Here is a 15,300-nt window from a genome sequence, read left to right as displayed (position 1 = left end):
TCACAAGCATGCGGACACAATATATTAACAGTCTTTATCTTTGGATTGCTTTTACAGATGAATCACTTTGTAACACCTGACTACGTCTAAGTTTGGCTGAGAAAAAGGTCTCCCTTGGCACTGCGACTCATACAGTAGCTTATGGAAAATGTCAGCTTATATCGGCAAAAATCACTTTCACCATCGGTGCCCAGCACACTGCAGACTACATCTACATTGTTAAGTTTACTGTTGAGTTTCTCTGTTGCTGTATATACTGTAAGACAGAAAGACTGGATAAAGAGGTATTGGAGTAAATACAGTAATGACCATAGAACAGACTGGAATTGAGATTCCTCCCCAATTTTAGCAGCTACGGACTCTTCCAGCCTTTCCTGTGCAGTGAGAAAATTAAGAACATAACAGTTTCAAGCCTTCACATACAGTATTTTTCATTTCTCATGGGAGCACAGGGAAGGAACACGATCGTACCTACAGGACTGCACGCTGCCGATCCTTTAGAAGCTCTTGTTTGAGCTGCGACTGTGCCTCAGCGTGCAGTCGCTGTGCCATGTGTGATTTACAAAGAGAGTAGTGGAGGATGGCTGTGAGAGGTGCTGTGTGGAGCTACAATACCTGTTGGTTCCTGAGAAGTTTTTTGAATTGATGAAACCTTGTCCAGACTCTGGATGTCCCTGTCAAGTACAGTACCATCACAAGGTAATAATGTCCAGTCGGCCTCTGAAGTCTCCCAGGAGCTGGAAGTGCAGCCTCCTGGTATAACAGACTCCATTTGTATCCATTTTCTAACCTTAGATACTGATCTCACTATAAGCCTGGTTTTACCTGTATGACTGAAATTGGTGATGTGATATTGAGGGTATACGATACGAACCGTGTTGCGGCGATAATAAATAAATGGATAGGTAACATGCTTGGATAGTGACAGCTACTGTTGTGGTCTCTCATGCAAATACTGTGCACTGTCACACTGCAGTAGAATACCTGCGGCCATGGCTCTGGATGTCCTACTGCCTCTCTTTCTCAACAGTAACTGGGTCAAGATTAATATGACTCTGGCCCGGCTACTGCTCCTCTGCAACATCTCCCACTGGCACTTAATTAAGTCTGTGCATGGCTGTCACACAATTGTTGCATGTAGAGGCTGATTCCGGTCCAGTCAGGCGAGGAGAGGAGGCCGGTCTTAAGTCCTGCTTGTTAAGACAGATTGCAGTTGTCCTGTGCATTTCCTATTTGTGGGTAAAGGCTTTCGCCTCCCTTGACCGACTCTATAACTCCGGGGAGCTACGTGGCGTCTCAGCAGCAATACAGAGGAGTTATATATATGTATGTTTTGATTTTCTTTCGTCATAGAATCAGTGGCTTCCTCTTCCTTCAGAGTCTCTTGCTTGGTGCATTATTGTTCTTTTTTTTGCATAAATATATTCCTGTTATGTGTCAAGAGAAACAACACACAGAGGATCCTACTGCACTGTCCAGCCTCGTCCTCAAGTGAAGTACTTGCAGTTTGTGGAGTCAATAACACAGTGCGGTGTGCACTTGAGGTGGCCATATGACCTGGAAACACAAGGGGAAAACATCTTCACTTCAGTTTGACATGTCAACAAAACACGTGTTTTTTTTTTCAATGCAGCAAAGTGTTTTGTCCACAATTAGTTGTAAACTGTGCCTACCCTGGAAGATATGAATTGCATGTCTGGTATCCAAAGTCTTTTCCATCACACTCCTCGGCCCCCTCATAGCGATATCCGTCTCCACAGTAGGCGTGTTTACACTCTGTGGTAAGGGGAGACAGCAGGGGTGGAGGGGTCAGGGTATATGTGCACAGCAAAGTACAACCAAGGAGCTCTCAGAGACAACCTCACATAGAGCCATGACTTACTGACGCAGCTGTCAGTGACGACTCTGTTTCTGTCATCGCACTCCTCCCCGCTGGAAATCTGCACTATCCCGTCACCACAGTAACCTTCATCATCGGGTGCGTTTTCCATGGACTGGAAAGGTGTTAGCTGGAATGGAAAAGTCTTTACAAGAGTTTAAAACACTTAGAAAAGAAGGAAAACAACAACTAACTGATAGATCACAATACGAAAAATATAAAGTTCAAATCAGATTTCGGTGCAGTGCTGTGATACCTGGATTGGGAGCCAGCCATCGATGTCTTTGAAATAGAGAGATCTCTGATCTTTGCGGAATGCGAGAGCGTTATCAATGTGAAGGCGCTCCAGCTCTTCCTCATTGCTGACAACAAATATCTGGATGAAAGGAGAGTGAAAGTGAGACATTTCCCCGTCGTATTTTCAATATTTAGTGCACTTGGAATTTTAAGGTTGAGTCCCATGTGCAATGTTGAGATATTGAACATCAAAATTTAATCTCACAGTGGGCAATGTGTGTCTCGGAGCAATATCTATCTACCCCCTTGGCATACTTTTATTTTTTAATACTTTTTATCTTTAAATAATTAACTCAGAAGTTATTAAAAACCCACTAGCCTCAGAGTTTCTGAAAATGTACAAGTCAAAATAAAATCTTACTGCACTATATCAGAAACTTTAACTTTTGTCAAATGACTGAACGTAAAAGCCCCTTAACAAACACTATAAATTCATGTACATCATCTTTTCACATTAAACTGTATTCTCACCGCTGGAACTTTGGGATAGTTTCCTCTGGAGGAATAATCATCAAATGCGGAGCTGCTGCAGCTGCACTTCCCAGGAGGCCCTGGTGGACCACGTGCACCTTTTGTTCCAACCATGTAAAGACCTAAAACATTCGCAGAGAGAAAACTCATCAGCGTGTTTACTGCCAAGTGACAGAACGCTGCAGGCTCAGACGAAAAGGTGATGTTGCGACCACAGGCTGTACAGTAGCTGATGTAAATACCACAAGTCATGAAAGTAGCGTGTGAAAGTACATGCAGTATCATAGGTCATCTATCAAGAGGCAGACGCAATCTATTTAATTCTTGTAGAAACCCGATCAAGATCACAAATGTCACTTTAATTACGCGGTGACATAATATTTGTAAAACTGTAGGGAGTCTCGCCATCTGTGAACCCAGTTTAGCCACATGATGTCATGACGACAGCGTCCTGTTTCACCTCAGGAGATTAGATTTCTCCGGTGCTAAATAAGACTGCCGGTGTTACCTCTTACTCTGGTCTAGAGTGAGCTTCCTTCTGCTGATGGGCATGTTTTCTTCTCTTCTCATTGGTAGCACAGTTTTTCACACACACTCTCAGAGAGCAAAGGAAGTGCAGATTCACATGCAAACCAATCCCTTCTAAAAGGATGCAGGTTCATGCGCTGACTAAACATCCGTTCACTGCCCTCAAGGTTTTGTTGTTGTTGTTTTTTCTTGGGAGGATTTCATTTCTGCTCTGTTGGAAAACAGGAAAGGTAAAAGTTCTCACCTGTAGCCGGGGAGCCAGGAGGACCGGGGTGGCCTTGAGGTCCCTGTGGGCCTGCAGGTCCCATAGGACCTGAACTGCCTAGGTCCCCTTTCACTCCCTGACACACGGTTAAAACAACATACAAGGAGGTTAAATGTAAAACTCTCTGTAAAAATCTCGTACACAAATCCAGCCCACGAACACCTCACCTGTTTGCCTCTTTTCCCCGGTCGCCCGGTAGGTCCTCTGTTTCCTGAGATTCCAGGTTCTCCTTTTGGACCCATTTCACCCTGAGAAAAGAAAATCCCATCAACTCAACACTTGAGTCAAAGTTGTAATTGTGGGTGATGAATAAAAATCCTACTCTCTCAAATGTGTCACTCACTTTCTGTCCAAGCATCCCTGGGAAACCCATACCGCCCTGTGAACACATATCAGTAAGTCATATCACAGCATCATAATAACATAGTTTGTGCAGTGAACAGTGAATATACACAGCTGCTGCTGTAATGTTTGCAGTGAGCTCACCTTGTCACCTTTCACTCCGCTCTCACCACGATCACCGCGAGAGCCCTGATGGAGCAGAGCACAGTTACACAATATTTACTTCAAATGCAAATGTTAATTTATTTCATTTACTCATTTATTTGTAATGGGACTCTGCATAATTCATAAACATAAAAAATAATGTGTTGTAAATATGCCAGATTTAGCTCAAGAGCTAATTTCCAAAAACAAAACAAAAACAAATTTGATTGCATTTAACGTGTTCTGCTGAATGATCTGAAGTAAAACGGCTTCGTACCTTTTCGCCTTTATACCCCGGTAAACCCTAGAGTAAACATACACAAAGATGAGACCAAATCATTCTAAAGAGAGGATCACACATGTGTCATCTGTGTAGGTGGTATGTGTAGGTCATACCCTTGGCCCAATTGGTCCTCTGGCTCCAGGTAATCCCATCAGCCCCGGGTCACCTTTCTCACCCTATAGAGGAAACATCAGACAAATGTGGACTGGCTTCATCATTGGGAACACATGTCCCAGACCCCCCCCCCCTCCACCCCAAAGCACACAGTGAATGGGAATGAGGTTCTTTTGTGCTATTTCAATCACGCACATGTATGGAAAAAGGTCCCATGTTACATAACAATGTACAAATCAAAACTGCACTCATCCACACCACCTTGTATGGTCACTTACTGGTCTCAAGTATCGTCATATATCTTATCGTCTACATTATGAGGTCTGACTTACTCACTTTGGGCCCACTTGGTCCTGGCCATCCAGCTGGTCCCTTGCTCCCGGGAAGTCCAGGAGGACCTGTCCGACCCTGTCAGGAGAAATCAATTTTTAACACCCACGTCTGACACAGACATACCTTATAAGAGGCTAATAAAACAACTGCTGCCACAGCTGAAGAAGTTGTTTATGAAATCAGGCTCACTTATGCTTGTTTGACAGCCTGCTTGCTTGGAGTATTTATCAGACACTGCTGCACATGTTGGGGGGAAAATGACTTTAACAAGCCCTGTCACATTGGTCTCTTTAATTAAATGATGGGCTGTATATAGAACAAGAGTCCGTGCTTGTGGGAAATAAAATGATTTACGACCTGGCTGAAGCACTAAGCTAAATTGCACCGCAGTGCTGCAAAGCTGCTCGGTCAGGCCACCAGCCAGTGAAGCTCTCCCACCGGGCTGCTTTTTACTGCTCCACCACAGTGACTGATCATAGGAGGGGTCACTTCTCTTCTGCCTGCGGTGATCAAACCCTGAGCTTTCAATAAAACTCTGCGTGCTCATCCTCCCTTTTGCATAACGGAGAGAGGGAGGGCCCATCTGACAGGGGAGGCATGATGCTGGATGTCTTTGAGGGGTCGATAGGGAGGCAATATGTTCCCCCCTTCTGTGAGAGGAGACCAACAGCATGTTAACTCCCTTGTGCTGACAAAAACAGGCTGTCTCAGCAGCTCTGCATCCCTCGCATCCTGTCAATGTGTCTGTTCTGTCTCCTGTCAAGGTTGCGCTTCCTCACAATTTCTTGATGCACACAGCCAGGCGCAGGCAGTGCTCTGAGTTACAGCTAGCGAGCAGGCGGAGGCACTGTATCTCATTTTTGAGTAAATCCACTTAGTGGAGAATATGGAGTGATTAATGGAGACTCTCACCTTTTGCCCAGGTCTTCCAATTTCTCCCTGACAACAGGATGTGGAGGAGGGAACATAGACAGCGGTCATTTAATACTCTTCCAGCAAACATCTTTCAGTCATGTGCAACAGGTCAATTTAATTTTAGCTCACAAAATAATGAGTAGCTTGTGAAATGTGTAATGACCGAAATAAATGAGATGAGACTGGCACATGGTGAACTAAACTGTTTACCTTTTCTCCCTTAGGCCCCGCCATGCCAGGTAATCCAGGTGGACCCTGATGAGCATTTTAAAAAAAGAGTAAATACACAGCATATGCTCATAAATCTCTGTGATAGCCATCTAAATTAGTTTTATTGTCCACAATGTCCCACCACAAAGTCATGTCTGCTTCTGGAGGCCCACAGCTGCAGTTTCAATTAGCTAAAGGCTGAGTGGTCACTATTGATTTAAAAAGTGCCTTGTGGGTCTCTTGATATACTGAAATGCTGCTGCAGGCCAGACGGTGCTGTAACAGCACCAGCAAAAGCTTTAACAATCATTTGGTAAATCTGCTTTCTGCTAATGAAACACTGGGGGAATGGTGCAGGAGGTTCGGTTTACAAGAACCTACTGATCTAAAATGTCTTTATATCTTTCATCACCAGAGTACACAAACACACGCACACATGCTTGTGTTGGTAATCCCTGGAATTTACGCGACACAGTATTTATTTCCAGGCAGACAGCACTTCGGACAGTTTCTGAGAATGATGTGTGGCACACTGGCAGGCAGTGGAAAAAGGCTATTTGTGTCTCGGGCTAAATGTAAAGCGTTAATGGGCTGCTGTGTTGCATGGGCCAGAGAAATCCCTATCCCTGCTCTGCAGGAACTCTCAAGTTGGAGCGGAGATGAGGGCTAATATGTTCTTGTCAAACTAAATCTTAACACCTTGAATCTGTGCAAACCCCACACATGAAACAGAGAGAGTGAGTCTGTGATTCAAGCAACGTGACAACTACATTCAAGCCAAACTGCATGAGGTACATTGGAACAATATTATTATTAATAGTGGGATAATGATGTTTGGGAAAAATCTTGATTCTACCTGAGGTCCAGGGGGACCAGCAGGCCCGGGAAGACCTCTGACACAGTCAGGATCTTTGTGCTCATTGCCCTGCTCAGTCCCAGCACCATCTCTTGAAGCACCTTCATTCTGTAACATAAAAGACAAAAGTGAGATACGAGTGTTTTATTCCACAGGTTTGGCAAATGCTAAGTGGACAGAGGAGAACAGAGTAACTCTGACTTTACTAAGTTTGTCAGAGACCGAGTTTCATCACATCCTCATCATAAAATTTCATACTGCACTGCAAAGCACCTGTTAAGCCATTTCTTCCCGCAAACATGTTCCACCATCTGGGTATTTTTAACAGCCTTGTTCGGGGGTCAAAAAGATAGTAAGAGTGTGGGGCAACCTGGATTTCACCCAAGGACATGTTAACGGTCAGATATTCCACAATAGAAAGTCACATGACTTTGACTCACATGAGTGTGGCGGCGCCAAAGTGAAGGGGGTGGAGGAAACAGCGGGGGTGGAGGTGGACTCAGTAAACAGCATGGGTTGAATCTCTTCTGCTGCTCCTGGGGTCTGAGAGCTGTGCAAGGTGTGCAAGCAGTCAGTCAAACAGGTGGTAATGACCGGTGTCGAAGAGTGCAACTAACTGTGTATCCTAAACCTCTTCTTTAAAACAAGCAGAGAAACTCTCAACTCATGGACATGCAGGACAAGTATAAAGGGACATAATTATCTCATACAACAAATGTCACACTCATGCAGTAAAAACCTGGACAAAGCGTAGAGGTTAGACCATGCAGGGGCAGCATAAGTGACAGGGAAACAGGTGCAAACTATCAAATCATGACACCCGTCCAGCAGAGTTCCTAAAGCTGGACACAGATATGAAGTGCCTGTGCCTCTCACTGAAGAACTGGAGCTGGTCTCGCTATTTATAGAGGCATTTCCAGTCTACCTCATGGGCGACAAGAAAATAAAAACAAGTGTGTTTTACAAACATATTGAGCTCAAAATACATCCATTGCTTTTTTACAGCTCAACTACCAGAATAACTGTGCATGCATGATACTGTATCTTAACAGTACAATATACACACATACACACACACACATGCAGGCTCGGGAATGGGAGTTTTCTTACCTGCTGGGAATGAAATAAAGCTGTCCAGAAAAGAGGACTGAGCCAGGCCATAACAGAACCACAGAGGCAGATATAATCCAAGTGTTAGAAGAGTCATGCTGCTCCAGATAGTTGCCTGACTTTTGTTTCTGAGCCACAGCAGCGCTCGCTCACACACGCTGCCTTTCTCTCTCCCTCTCTCCTCACTGTCCTCTCCCCTCCCTCTCTGCTCGCTCCGCTCTGTCTCCTTTACGCCCTCAGAAGAGGGTACGCCGACCAATGCCCATTAAATCTTTCCTCCGCATCAGTGTGCGCTAAAATTACAGGAGACAGCCCGCCAGCTGCTTCGGGTGCCAATATTAGATCCCTACAACTGCAAGGGGGTGCCTTTTGTTGTTTGCGCTCTTCTCACAGGGTGACAAACTAAACCCACTGGGGGATTTTTCTGCAAGAGATTCAAAAAGGATGCTGCACAAAGGTGTAAAAAAAAAGAAAAAAAAAAGCACGTGTGCATCAATCTTCTGTGTGTCTGTACAGGTTCATACATCTTTTTGTATGCAGAGTGCATCCCACCGTGCACCATGGCATCCATTTAGTCCAGGACAGATTGGTTTTATTGGCCAGTCTGTCCCACAAAATTAAGTATCTGCATTTCCAAAGAGGCTCTTTGTGGACTGTGAAAAGAAAATGGAAATACAGACAACATTACCTCTCAAGAGCACTTCAGCTGTAATGATATGGAAATTATTATTCTTTTTTTTAATGGAAAAACAAAAATGCATCATTTGGGTCTACAAGAGATTGAGTAAGTAATACACTAACACACAGCATTATCTAATAAGATTGAGGACACTTTTTTTTTCCAAAGCCGTCACTGCATTGAAATATATAAATAAAAACTGTAGATATTGCATAAGCTGGTTACTGCTGTTTGTCCAAAGATTTCACTGACAAGGTGTGAGATTTAAGGAGAGTGTGAATTTATGTAAAATGCAAACGAAAACAGAGAAACTTGGAACTGGATTTTAACAGCAAGTCAATATAAAATCATATATTTCACTTTGACTGGCTTGCACTGGATCCTTCTGGATAATAGGTTTAATAAGCTAAATACAATATGTTCAATTACAACCCTACATTTATTATTTAGTTAGTTTTAGTACAAATGTCTGTGTTCTGTTTTCAGATCTGAGGATTTTCTGTAATTTGTCTTATTTTGGATCATTGTCAATTTACTATGTATGGGTTTTTGACTGTTTGTTAGAAAAGAAAAGAATTTTAAGATGACACATTGAAATTATAGGTAACTGCGATGTATATTGCACAGATTTATGTGTCAATCATTTCATCAAGACAATAAACACCAGAGCAATAGCTGCAGCCCCGAGTAGGAGAAAAAAATAAAAATAAAAGAGAAAATAAAATGAATTGTACCATGTATAAAAAATTTTATTGTTGAATTAATTAATACATTGTTAGACTACTGAGTAGCAAGAACCACTACAAATATTGGGTTATTTCATGGAAACAATCACAAAAACAACCTCGTGTTTCCCAGTTTAAGTGTCCTGAGGAAAACGCTGCTGTTCTGATAATGATCTGGATGAAGGAGGAGGTGATTCTCTCTCTATAAGTTGGAGCGTGTGAGCCAAGGAAACTCCTGCAAGTACAGACAGCACAGTATTGTATTAGACCTTAGAGCCATTATAATTATGTAAAGGGCCTTTTGTGGCCTACACAGATGCTGGAATCTACTTGACCTTCAGAAATGTAGATGTGAAGGAACAATGAATAGTCTGTCTTCAACTATTATCTAAGACTCAACTTTAAATAACAGTAAGGAGACAACTAATGATGGCAGCACACGTCATATGAGGGGAGGGAGGGGTTCAGCACCAAGGATACAGCCCCCAATACAACCTTAAAACATGTCGGTGAAGGGTTGCGTGGATACATTCAACATAAACACAGGGGGCCATGCTTTCTAATTATGGGGCCCCTGAAATAGAAAGGTCAGGTTGGTGTGAGGTGGAGGGATTGTGAGGGGAATACAACAGTTCTGTGGTGCACCTGGACTGTACGGATTACTGGTGGGCAAGGCACGTCAGTCACGTAGCGCTATGAGGATGAGACAAAAGACGAGTAAACACCGAGCTGTTTGTTGTTCGGCACTAATCGTGGACTGAAACGCTGCGGCTTTTAATCACTCGTGGATTAGCTGCGACTGTCGGCGTCACTCAAGTCATTGTGCATCTTCTGTTTGTTTCCTCTCCAGATAAAACGAAACAGGACCTGAGTCTGAATGTCCAGCCATCCAAACCTGCAGCCTTTAGTCCTGCACACTTGTACATATCTTAAGTGCTCATTAGCGTCACATTAAGTCTGCAAGAGCACTGGGCTGCAAGGGGATAAAATATGGCATGAGCTCATCATATGTAATGTCAACATCTTGACCCTGTAATCCTAGCTCTGACGTTAACCCTCAACATTTGTTCCATGGAGACGCTATCTCCTAATTGACCTAATTAAAATGTCTAACTTCACCTTTGCCAGGTAAAGTTTCAGCCACCTTGATTTACAATGACCATGTTGGAGAAAGCCCAGCATGACAACAGCATTTTAAATCAGCTGACTTGTGTCGTTTCAGCATCAGTAACATCCTGAACCACAAGGGGGCGTATCATTTCCACAATCTAAATCCAACACCACAACAAAACTCCAAGGGGTTCATTCCTGTGCCGCTCAGAATGACTGACAGGACTCAGTTCACATCCATACATGCTGGATGTATATTGTTTGAATGACGACGACAGTTACCTGCTGTTTTCTGTCAGAGGACGGGTCAATAAGCACATTTAGGAGACTCGGCCTCTCCCAGTCACTCAGGCTGAGCTGTAAAGCGCTGCGAAGCTCCTCCACCGTCCTCACCAGGAAGCCTCGACCTCCGAACGCTGTCATAACCTGATCATAGCGTGCCTCGGGTAGGAGGGTCACAGGGGGCGCTCTGATAAGCAACATGAGATAAATCTCCTTATATCACAGCAGGGACGGAGAAAACATCACAAATGTAAATGTAGTGTATTATGATCCCTGGACTCACATAGAGGTCAGATCTCCCATTTGTGCCATTTCTTTCCATGTTTCAGGATCCACTCCACTGTATATACCGTTATTATTGACCACGATAATGACCACAGGGAGGTTATACCTATGAAAATAACAAGGCAGTTGTGAATTTAAGTTGCATGAGGAGGCTGAATAATACATTGCATACTTTTTGTTTTAATGCAGGAGGGTAAGCAAACCTACCTGCACATGGTTTCCACCTCCATGCCGGAAAATCCAAAGGCACTGTCTCCTTCCACACAGACGACTCTCTGGCCTTTATTCTCGCTCCTCTCCACAGCCGCTGCCGCTATCGCAAAACCAAGGCCCACCCCCATTGTTCCAAATGTGCCGGCATCCAACCTGCACGTCATCAGGATTAACTAACCACAGGCTACAAAAAAATGTCCAGAAGCTTAAAGACTTGATAAAGACTCTAATATCATGAAATACCAGAGTCAATATTCAAATTGTTTCAGTGTGAGAATTTCACATTTGCTGTGTTCTGAATAAACGGCATATGATTACAGATGTATTCCCATGTAGTTTACACAGGGAGGGCAGCCAAAAAAAATCTTCCAGGAGGATGGGAGGGGCTGAAACATTTACACAGTAAGATCAGGTCACTCATCCTCACGAGGTGCATGTGGAAACTACTCCTCCTTCCTCCACCCTCCTATATCATCTCTGCTTTTTCACTTCTTTCCAATCCCTATGGTATAAACATTATTGTGCCCAGTTATGTTTGAAAACGTAAAGAGTGAACCAGGGTGAAGGTTTACGACAACTGGATAACGTCTGCTTTAATGAGACTGACTTGCCTGTGTCGAGGCAGGTGGTTGTTGAGCATGGTGCGGCCTATGTCCATGGTGTTTGCCCCTTCGCTGACAATGATGCAGTCGTGTGGCAGCAGCTGGGAGACGTGGTGAAACACTGTGTAGTAGTTCATGGGCAATGTTGACTGCTGAACGAGAGCCTGTGGAGAGACGAGAAGCAAAAATCTTGTTAAACTACATAAGCAATAACAATTTAATACACTACATCTACATGGAATACACCAAATACATTACTATTACATTTATGTCTACAGTCACCTTTGATATTTTTGCATTAGCAGCAATTTTGTCCTTCAGCATGCTCCACCACTCTGTATCAGCGGGATATTTCCAGCCATCTTTATGGACACATGTCAGGAGCTGAAGGGTAAAAAGTGAATCAAAGATTTTTTACAGTTTTATAGCGCATCAAGATATTGCCACAAGGAGAGAGATGCATCAAAGATGGGAGAGTTTTTATGTCTGAACGAGTTGCAGTTCATGCACCTGAGTGACAATAGCACTGATGTCTCCCAGGAGAGCAACAGCAGGTCTCACATTGTTCCCCATCTCCTCAGGGCAAAGGTCAACCTGCACACAGAGCACAAATATGTTATTGTATTCGAGCGGCAACAGTGAAACACAGTGCAAGAGTTCATGGTGACACCAATCCTGAACTTGGTAACTGAATACACAATTAGCTTTAGGGTAGTGATGGCGTTTTTTTCTAAACATTATTTTTGAATATCAAAACAGCATTTCACACACCTGGATGACTTTGACATCAGGGTCAAATCGAGGTGGCAGGCCGAAATGCAGAATCCAGTTGAGCCTGGCTCCGAGCAGAAGCACGACATCGGCCTGGAGAAGAGCTCTTGGTAACAATAACAACAGACAGAGGAGGTGACATCAGGGTTGGTATGGGAGGGGACACAAAACTTCACTCAAGAGTGGCGCATAACAGTATCCTCTACAACTTAACATCTCATCTTTATGAAAAACAATTATGACACATTTATATTCTCACAAGGATTTTCTTTCTTCTATGAACAGGAGATGAAACAGCTTCTACTGTATGATAAAGTGTTTAATAGCAACTTTAAAACATTGAAACAGTGCATCTGTGTCATATGCACTGTTTTCATACCTAAGGACGTGACACCTTTATTTGTAAAGAAACCTGGCTTTTCTAAAAGTTTACTTTGTGCTTTGGGATGTGTATGAATTTTGTTTTGGGGTATTTATATGGATATACGGTACACTTGGTATGTAACTTGACACGTCTTTAGTCATTGTACTGCCATTCCAATTTTGGTAACATTAGGCAACATAGCTCTTGCTCCTTTTGACTTACAGTGCCTCACGTTAGACAAAAGTGTTTACCAAATGCAATTTTTTTTTTTTTAAATTCCTGCACATTCTTTTGGTGAAAGAGTGTCTCACCTTGAGCGAGCAGCAGCCACACAGTTGGGGTGATCGTCAGGCAGCACTCCTTTCCCCATGGGGGTCGGCAGAAACGGCAAACCGCTCATTTCTACAAACTTCCCAAGAGCAAGTTCTGCTCGGCCATAGGCTGCTCCTGTTGGACACAACAACACTCATATCTTATTCAATTCAATCCATCAGTCATGAAGAAAAGAGAGAGAGTCTCTCACTCTTTGTGTATTTTAATGTTACCTTTGCCAATGATGACCAGGGGTCTTTTAGCTGCTTTCAAGACAGATATAGCCTCAGTGATTGCACTGTGGTCAGCTAAACTCACTGGGGGAGGTGGACAACAGGAGACCTCTCTGCAAGACACACACACTTCTCTCAGTGCCTTTACACTTGGAAGCCACAGAAGTGAAGCTACACAGAAAAAGAATATTTAAAATCTATCTGCAACGAGTGTCAGTGTCAGCAAACCTGACGTTGCTCCTGTCCACTCTGGCATTGACCATGTCCCCTGCTATATCCACATAACAAGCACCAGGACGTCCGTACATGCTTGTGCGCACCGCCTACAAGCAATCAAACACAATACAACTTCATTTTAATTCTCCTTTAACTCCACACAATGTCTGATTGAGTCTGTGAGGTACATTCATGAAAGGGAAAAAGAAATGTAACATTAGGTTGAGATGTTACCTTCTCTATCACTGAGGGGATGGCCTCCAGGTTGCTGGGCCTGGCAGAGAACTTGCTGTAAAGACGACATGCTTCCACCTAACGACAATTGAAAATGTGTCAATTTATTGAAGCATCAACAGGCCAAAAAAAGAAAATTCATAAAAAGCCATGTTTTACTTGAGGGAACTCCTGAAATGCCCCAGCTGTTTCCTGGTTTCGATCTGAGGACCCTCCAATCACAACCACAGGCCTGAGCACATTCAACATGTACTGGTTAAACGTATATGGCCACAGGTGCGATGGTTAAAATGCATCAAAACGAATCAACATCAGTTTTCATACCAGCAGTTCATGTTAGAGTTGGCCATCCCACCCAGAGCGTGGATGAGCCCCGGTCCAGACACCACCAGGCAGGCACCTGGTCTGGATGCAGATAAGCACAGGAGACAACCACATGTAAGACATGAAGAAAACACACACACCTAGGCCCCTATTATTCTCTTCAGTGAGTCAGTGTCTTACCTCCCAGTCAGATATCCAATGGCAGAGGCTGCATAACATGCCTATTGTGCAACAGACTTGATTTGAATACAGTAAAAACAACAAGTACATAAAGTGCAGCAAAGCTATAATTAAAAGTGTTTACCGCTTGTTCATTGCGCATCCCCACATATTTGATCCCTGCAGCCTGAGCAGCCATGGCCACTTCAATGACAGGAACACCAACTATCCCAAACATGTACTCCACTTTCTGCAGGGAGGGACACAGCGTGGACATGACCACAACGCAATAATACGAGTTTTGTGTGCTTTAAACAGCTATGAAGTGTATTCTACTGTATTAAAGGGCTGTGACGGTTGTTGACACATGGACATGAACTTTGACACAGTTTTTTGCTAAAGTAATATTATGCTGTCAGTTTACATGTCAGATAACTCCAGAAACCTTCGTAATGTTGGTGTTTACTTCACGGTCTTACCTGAGCCCTGAGAGACTCCGCGATCAGCTGAGCTCCCGTCACTTCGTCCATGACTCCGTCTCCTTCCTGAAGAGCAACAAGTGAAGCCAGAAAAACTACTTCAACTCTCACCTACACGGACACGGGCAGGTCACTGGCTCCAGTTAGTTACCGTCCACAATCTGTTCCTGATCCCGCCCTCGAGTCCGCCACTTCCGGGTTACGAACCAATCACAGGAGGCACAGCACGCCTCTCTAAAAATATTAACTCTGGATAATCTTACTTTTTCTAATTTACTTATCGTGCAATACAGACTTTTTCCCTCGATTTCAAACTAATTAAACGATTAAATCTGCTATTGATAATTGTCATTGTCAATTCAACCCTGGATTTGACCAATTTGTCTTGGTAAACAAAAAACAAAACAAAAACTGTTTCTCCGATTGCAACATGACAGTTTCACAGGATATTTCATTCACTGTCATAGATATTCTTCATTTTAAATTACAATAATAATAAATATTTTTGGATTAATTTCAATCATTGCAGAAACTGATTCTTTAATATTTAAGCTATCCAGTGTGA

The 15,300-nt window shown here is 43.3% G+C and overlaps 2 protein-coding genes across 2 annotated transcripts; both read right to left on the bottom strand.

Annotated features, from left to right (window-relative positions):
• Nucleotides 1–1,331: 1,331 nt before the first annotated feature.
• colq (collagen-like tail subunit (single strand of homotrimer) of asymmetric acetylcholinesterase) lies at nucleotides 1,332–8,090 on the bottom strand. Its single transcript, XM_083990499.1, has 17 exons — nucleotides 7,748–8,090; nucleotides 7,078–7,187; nucleotides 6,638–6,745; nucleotides 5,782–5,826; nucleotides 5,569–5,595; nucleotides 4,660–4,731; nucleotides 4,323–4,385; nucleotides 4,204–4,230; nucleotides 3,927–3,971; nucleotides 3,784–3,819; nucleotides 3,608–3,688; nucleotides 3,420–3,516; nucleotides 2,648–2,769; nucleotides 2,136–2,255; nucleotides 1,883–2,024; nucleotides 1,674–1,776; nucleotides 1,332–1,557 (listed from the first exon to the last, which is right to left on the bottom strand). Exons 1-17 carry the CDS (start codon nucleotides 7,842–7,844, stop codon nucleotides 1,488–1,490), a joined length of 1,365 nt encoding a protein of 454 aa, XP_083846625.1. The 5' UTR covers nucleotides 7,845–8,090; the 3' UTR covers nucleotides 1,332–1,487.
• A 1,043-nt stretch (nucleotides 8,091–9,133) lies between these two features.
• On the bottom strand, nucleotides 9,134–14,903 carry hacl1 (2-hydroxyacyl-CoA lyase 1). Its single transcript, XM_083988928.1, has 17 exons — nucleotides 14,736–14,903; nucleotides 14,402–14,506; nucleotides 14,278–14,318; nucleotides 14,098–14,178; nucleotides 13,933–14,005; nucleotides 13,774–13,851; nucleotides 13,552–13,646; nucleotides 13,324–13,436; nucleotides 13,090–13,225; nucleotides 12,415–12,520; nucleotides 12,154–12,237; nucleotides 11,926–12,027; nucleotides 11,653–11,807; nucleotides 11,036–11,194; nucleotides 10,827–10,934; nucleotides 10,544–10,730; nucleotides 9,134–9,386 (listed from the first exon to the last, which is right to left on the bottom strand). Exons 1-17 carry the CDS (start codon nucleotides 14,784–14,786, stop codon nucleotides 9,354–9,356), a joined length of 1,707 nt encoding a protein of 568 aa, XP_083845054.1. The 5' UTR covers nucleotides 14,787–14,903; the 3' UTR covers nucleotides 9,134–9,353.
• Between the last annotated feature and the right edge of the window lie 397 nt (nucleotides 14,904–15,300).

The sequence above is a fragment of the Trachurus trachurus genome (genome assembly GCF_905171665.1).
Source record: "Trachurus trachurus genome assembly, chromosome: 16".
Classification (NCBI taxonomy): Eukaryota; Metazoa; Chordata; class Actinopteri; order Carangiformes; family Carangidae; genus Trachurus; species Trachurus trachurus.
The sequence above is the reverse complement of the archived record's forward strand: the minus strand, read 5'-3'. Positions and strand labels throughout refer to the sequence as shown.

Coding starts and splice junctions, on each gene's coding strand:
- hacl1 (XM_083988928.1), bottom strand. CDS start 14,786: ATGGACGAAGTGACGGGAGCTCAGCTGATCGCGGAGTCTCTCAGGGCT. Junction 14,006..14,097: donor AACTCTAACATGAACTGCTG/GTATGAAAACTG, acceptor GAATGTGCTCAG/GCCTGTGGTTGTGATTGGAG. Junction 11,808..11,925: donor CTAATGCAAAAATATCAAAG/GTGACTGTAGAC, acceptor GTCTCTCCACAG/GCTCTCGTTCAGCAGTCAAC.
- colq (XM_083990499.1), bottom strand. CDS start 7,844: ATGACTCTTCTAACACTTGGATTATATCTGCCTCTGTGGTTCTGTTAT. Junction 5,827..6,637: donor CTGGTCCCCCTGGACCTCAG/GTAGAATCAAGA, acceptor AATGCTCATCAG/GGTCCACCTGGATTACCTGG. Junction 1,777..1,882: donor CGTCACTGACAGCTGCGTCA/GTAAGTCATGGC, acceptor CCCTTACCACAG/AGTGTAAACACGCCTACTGT.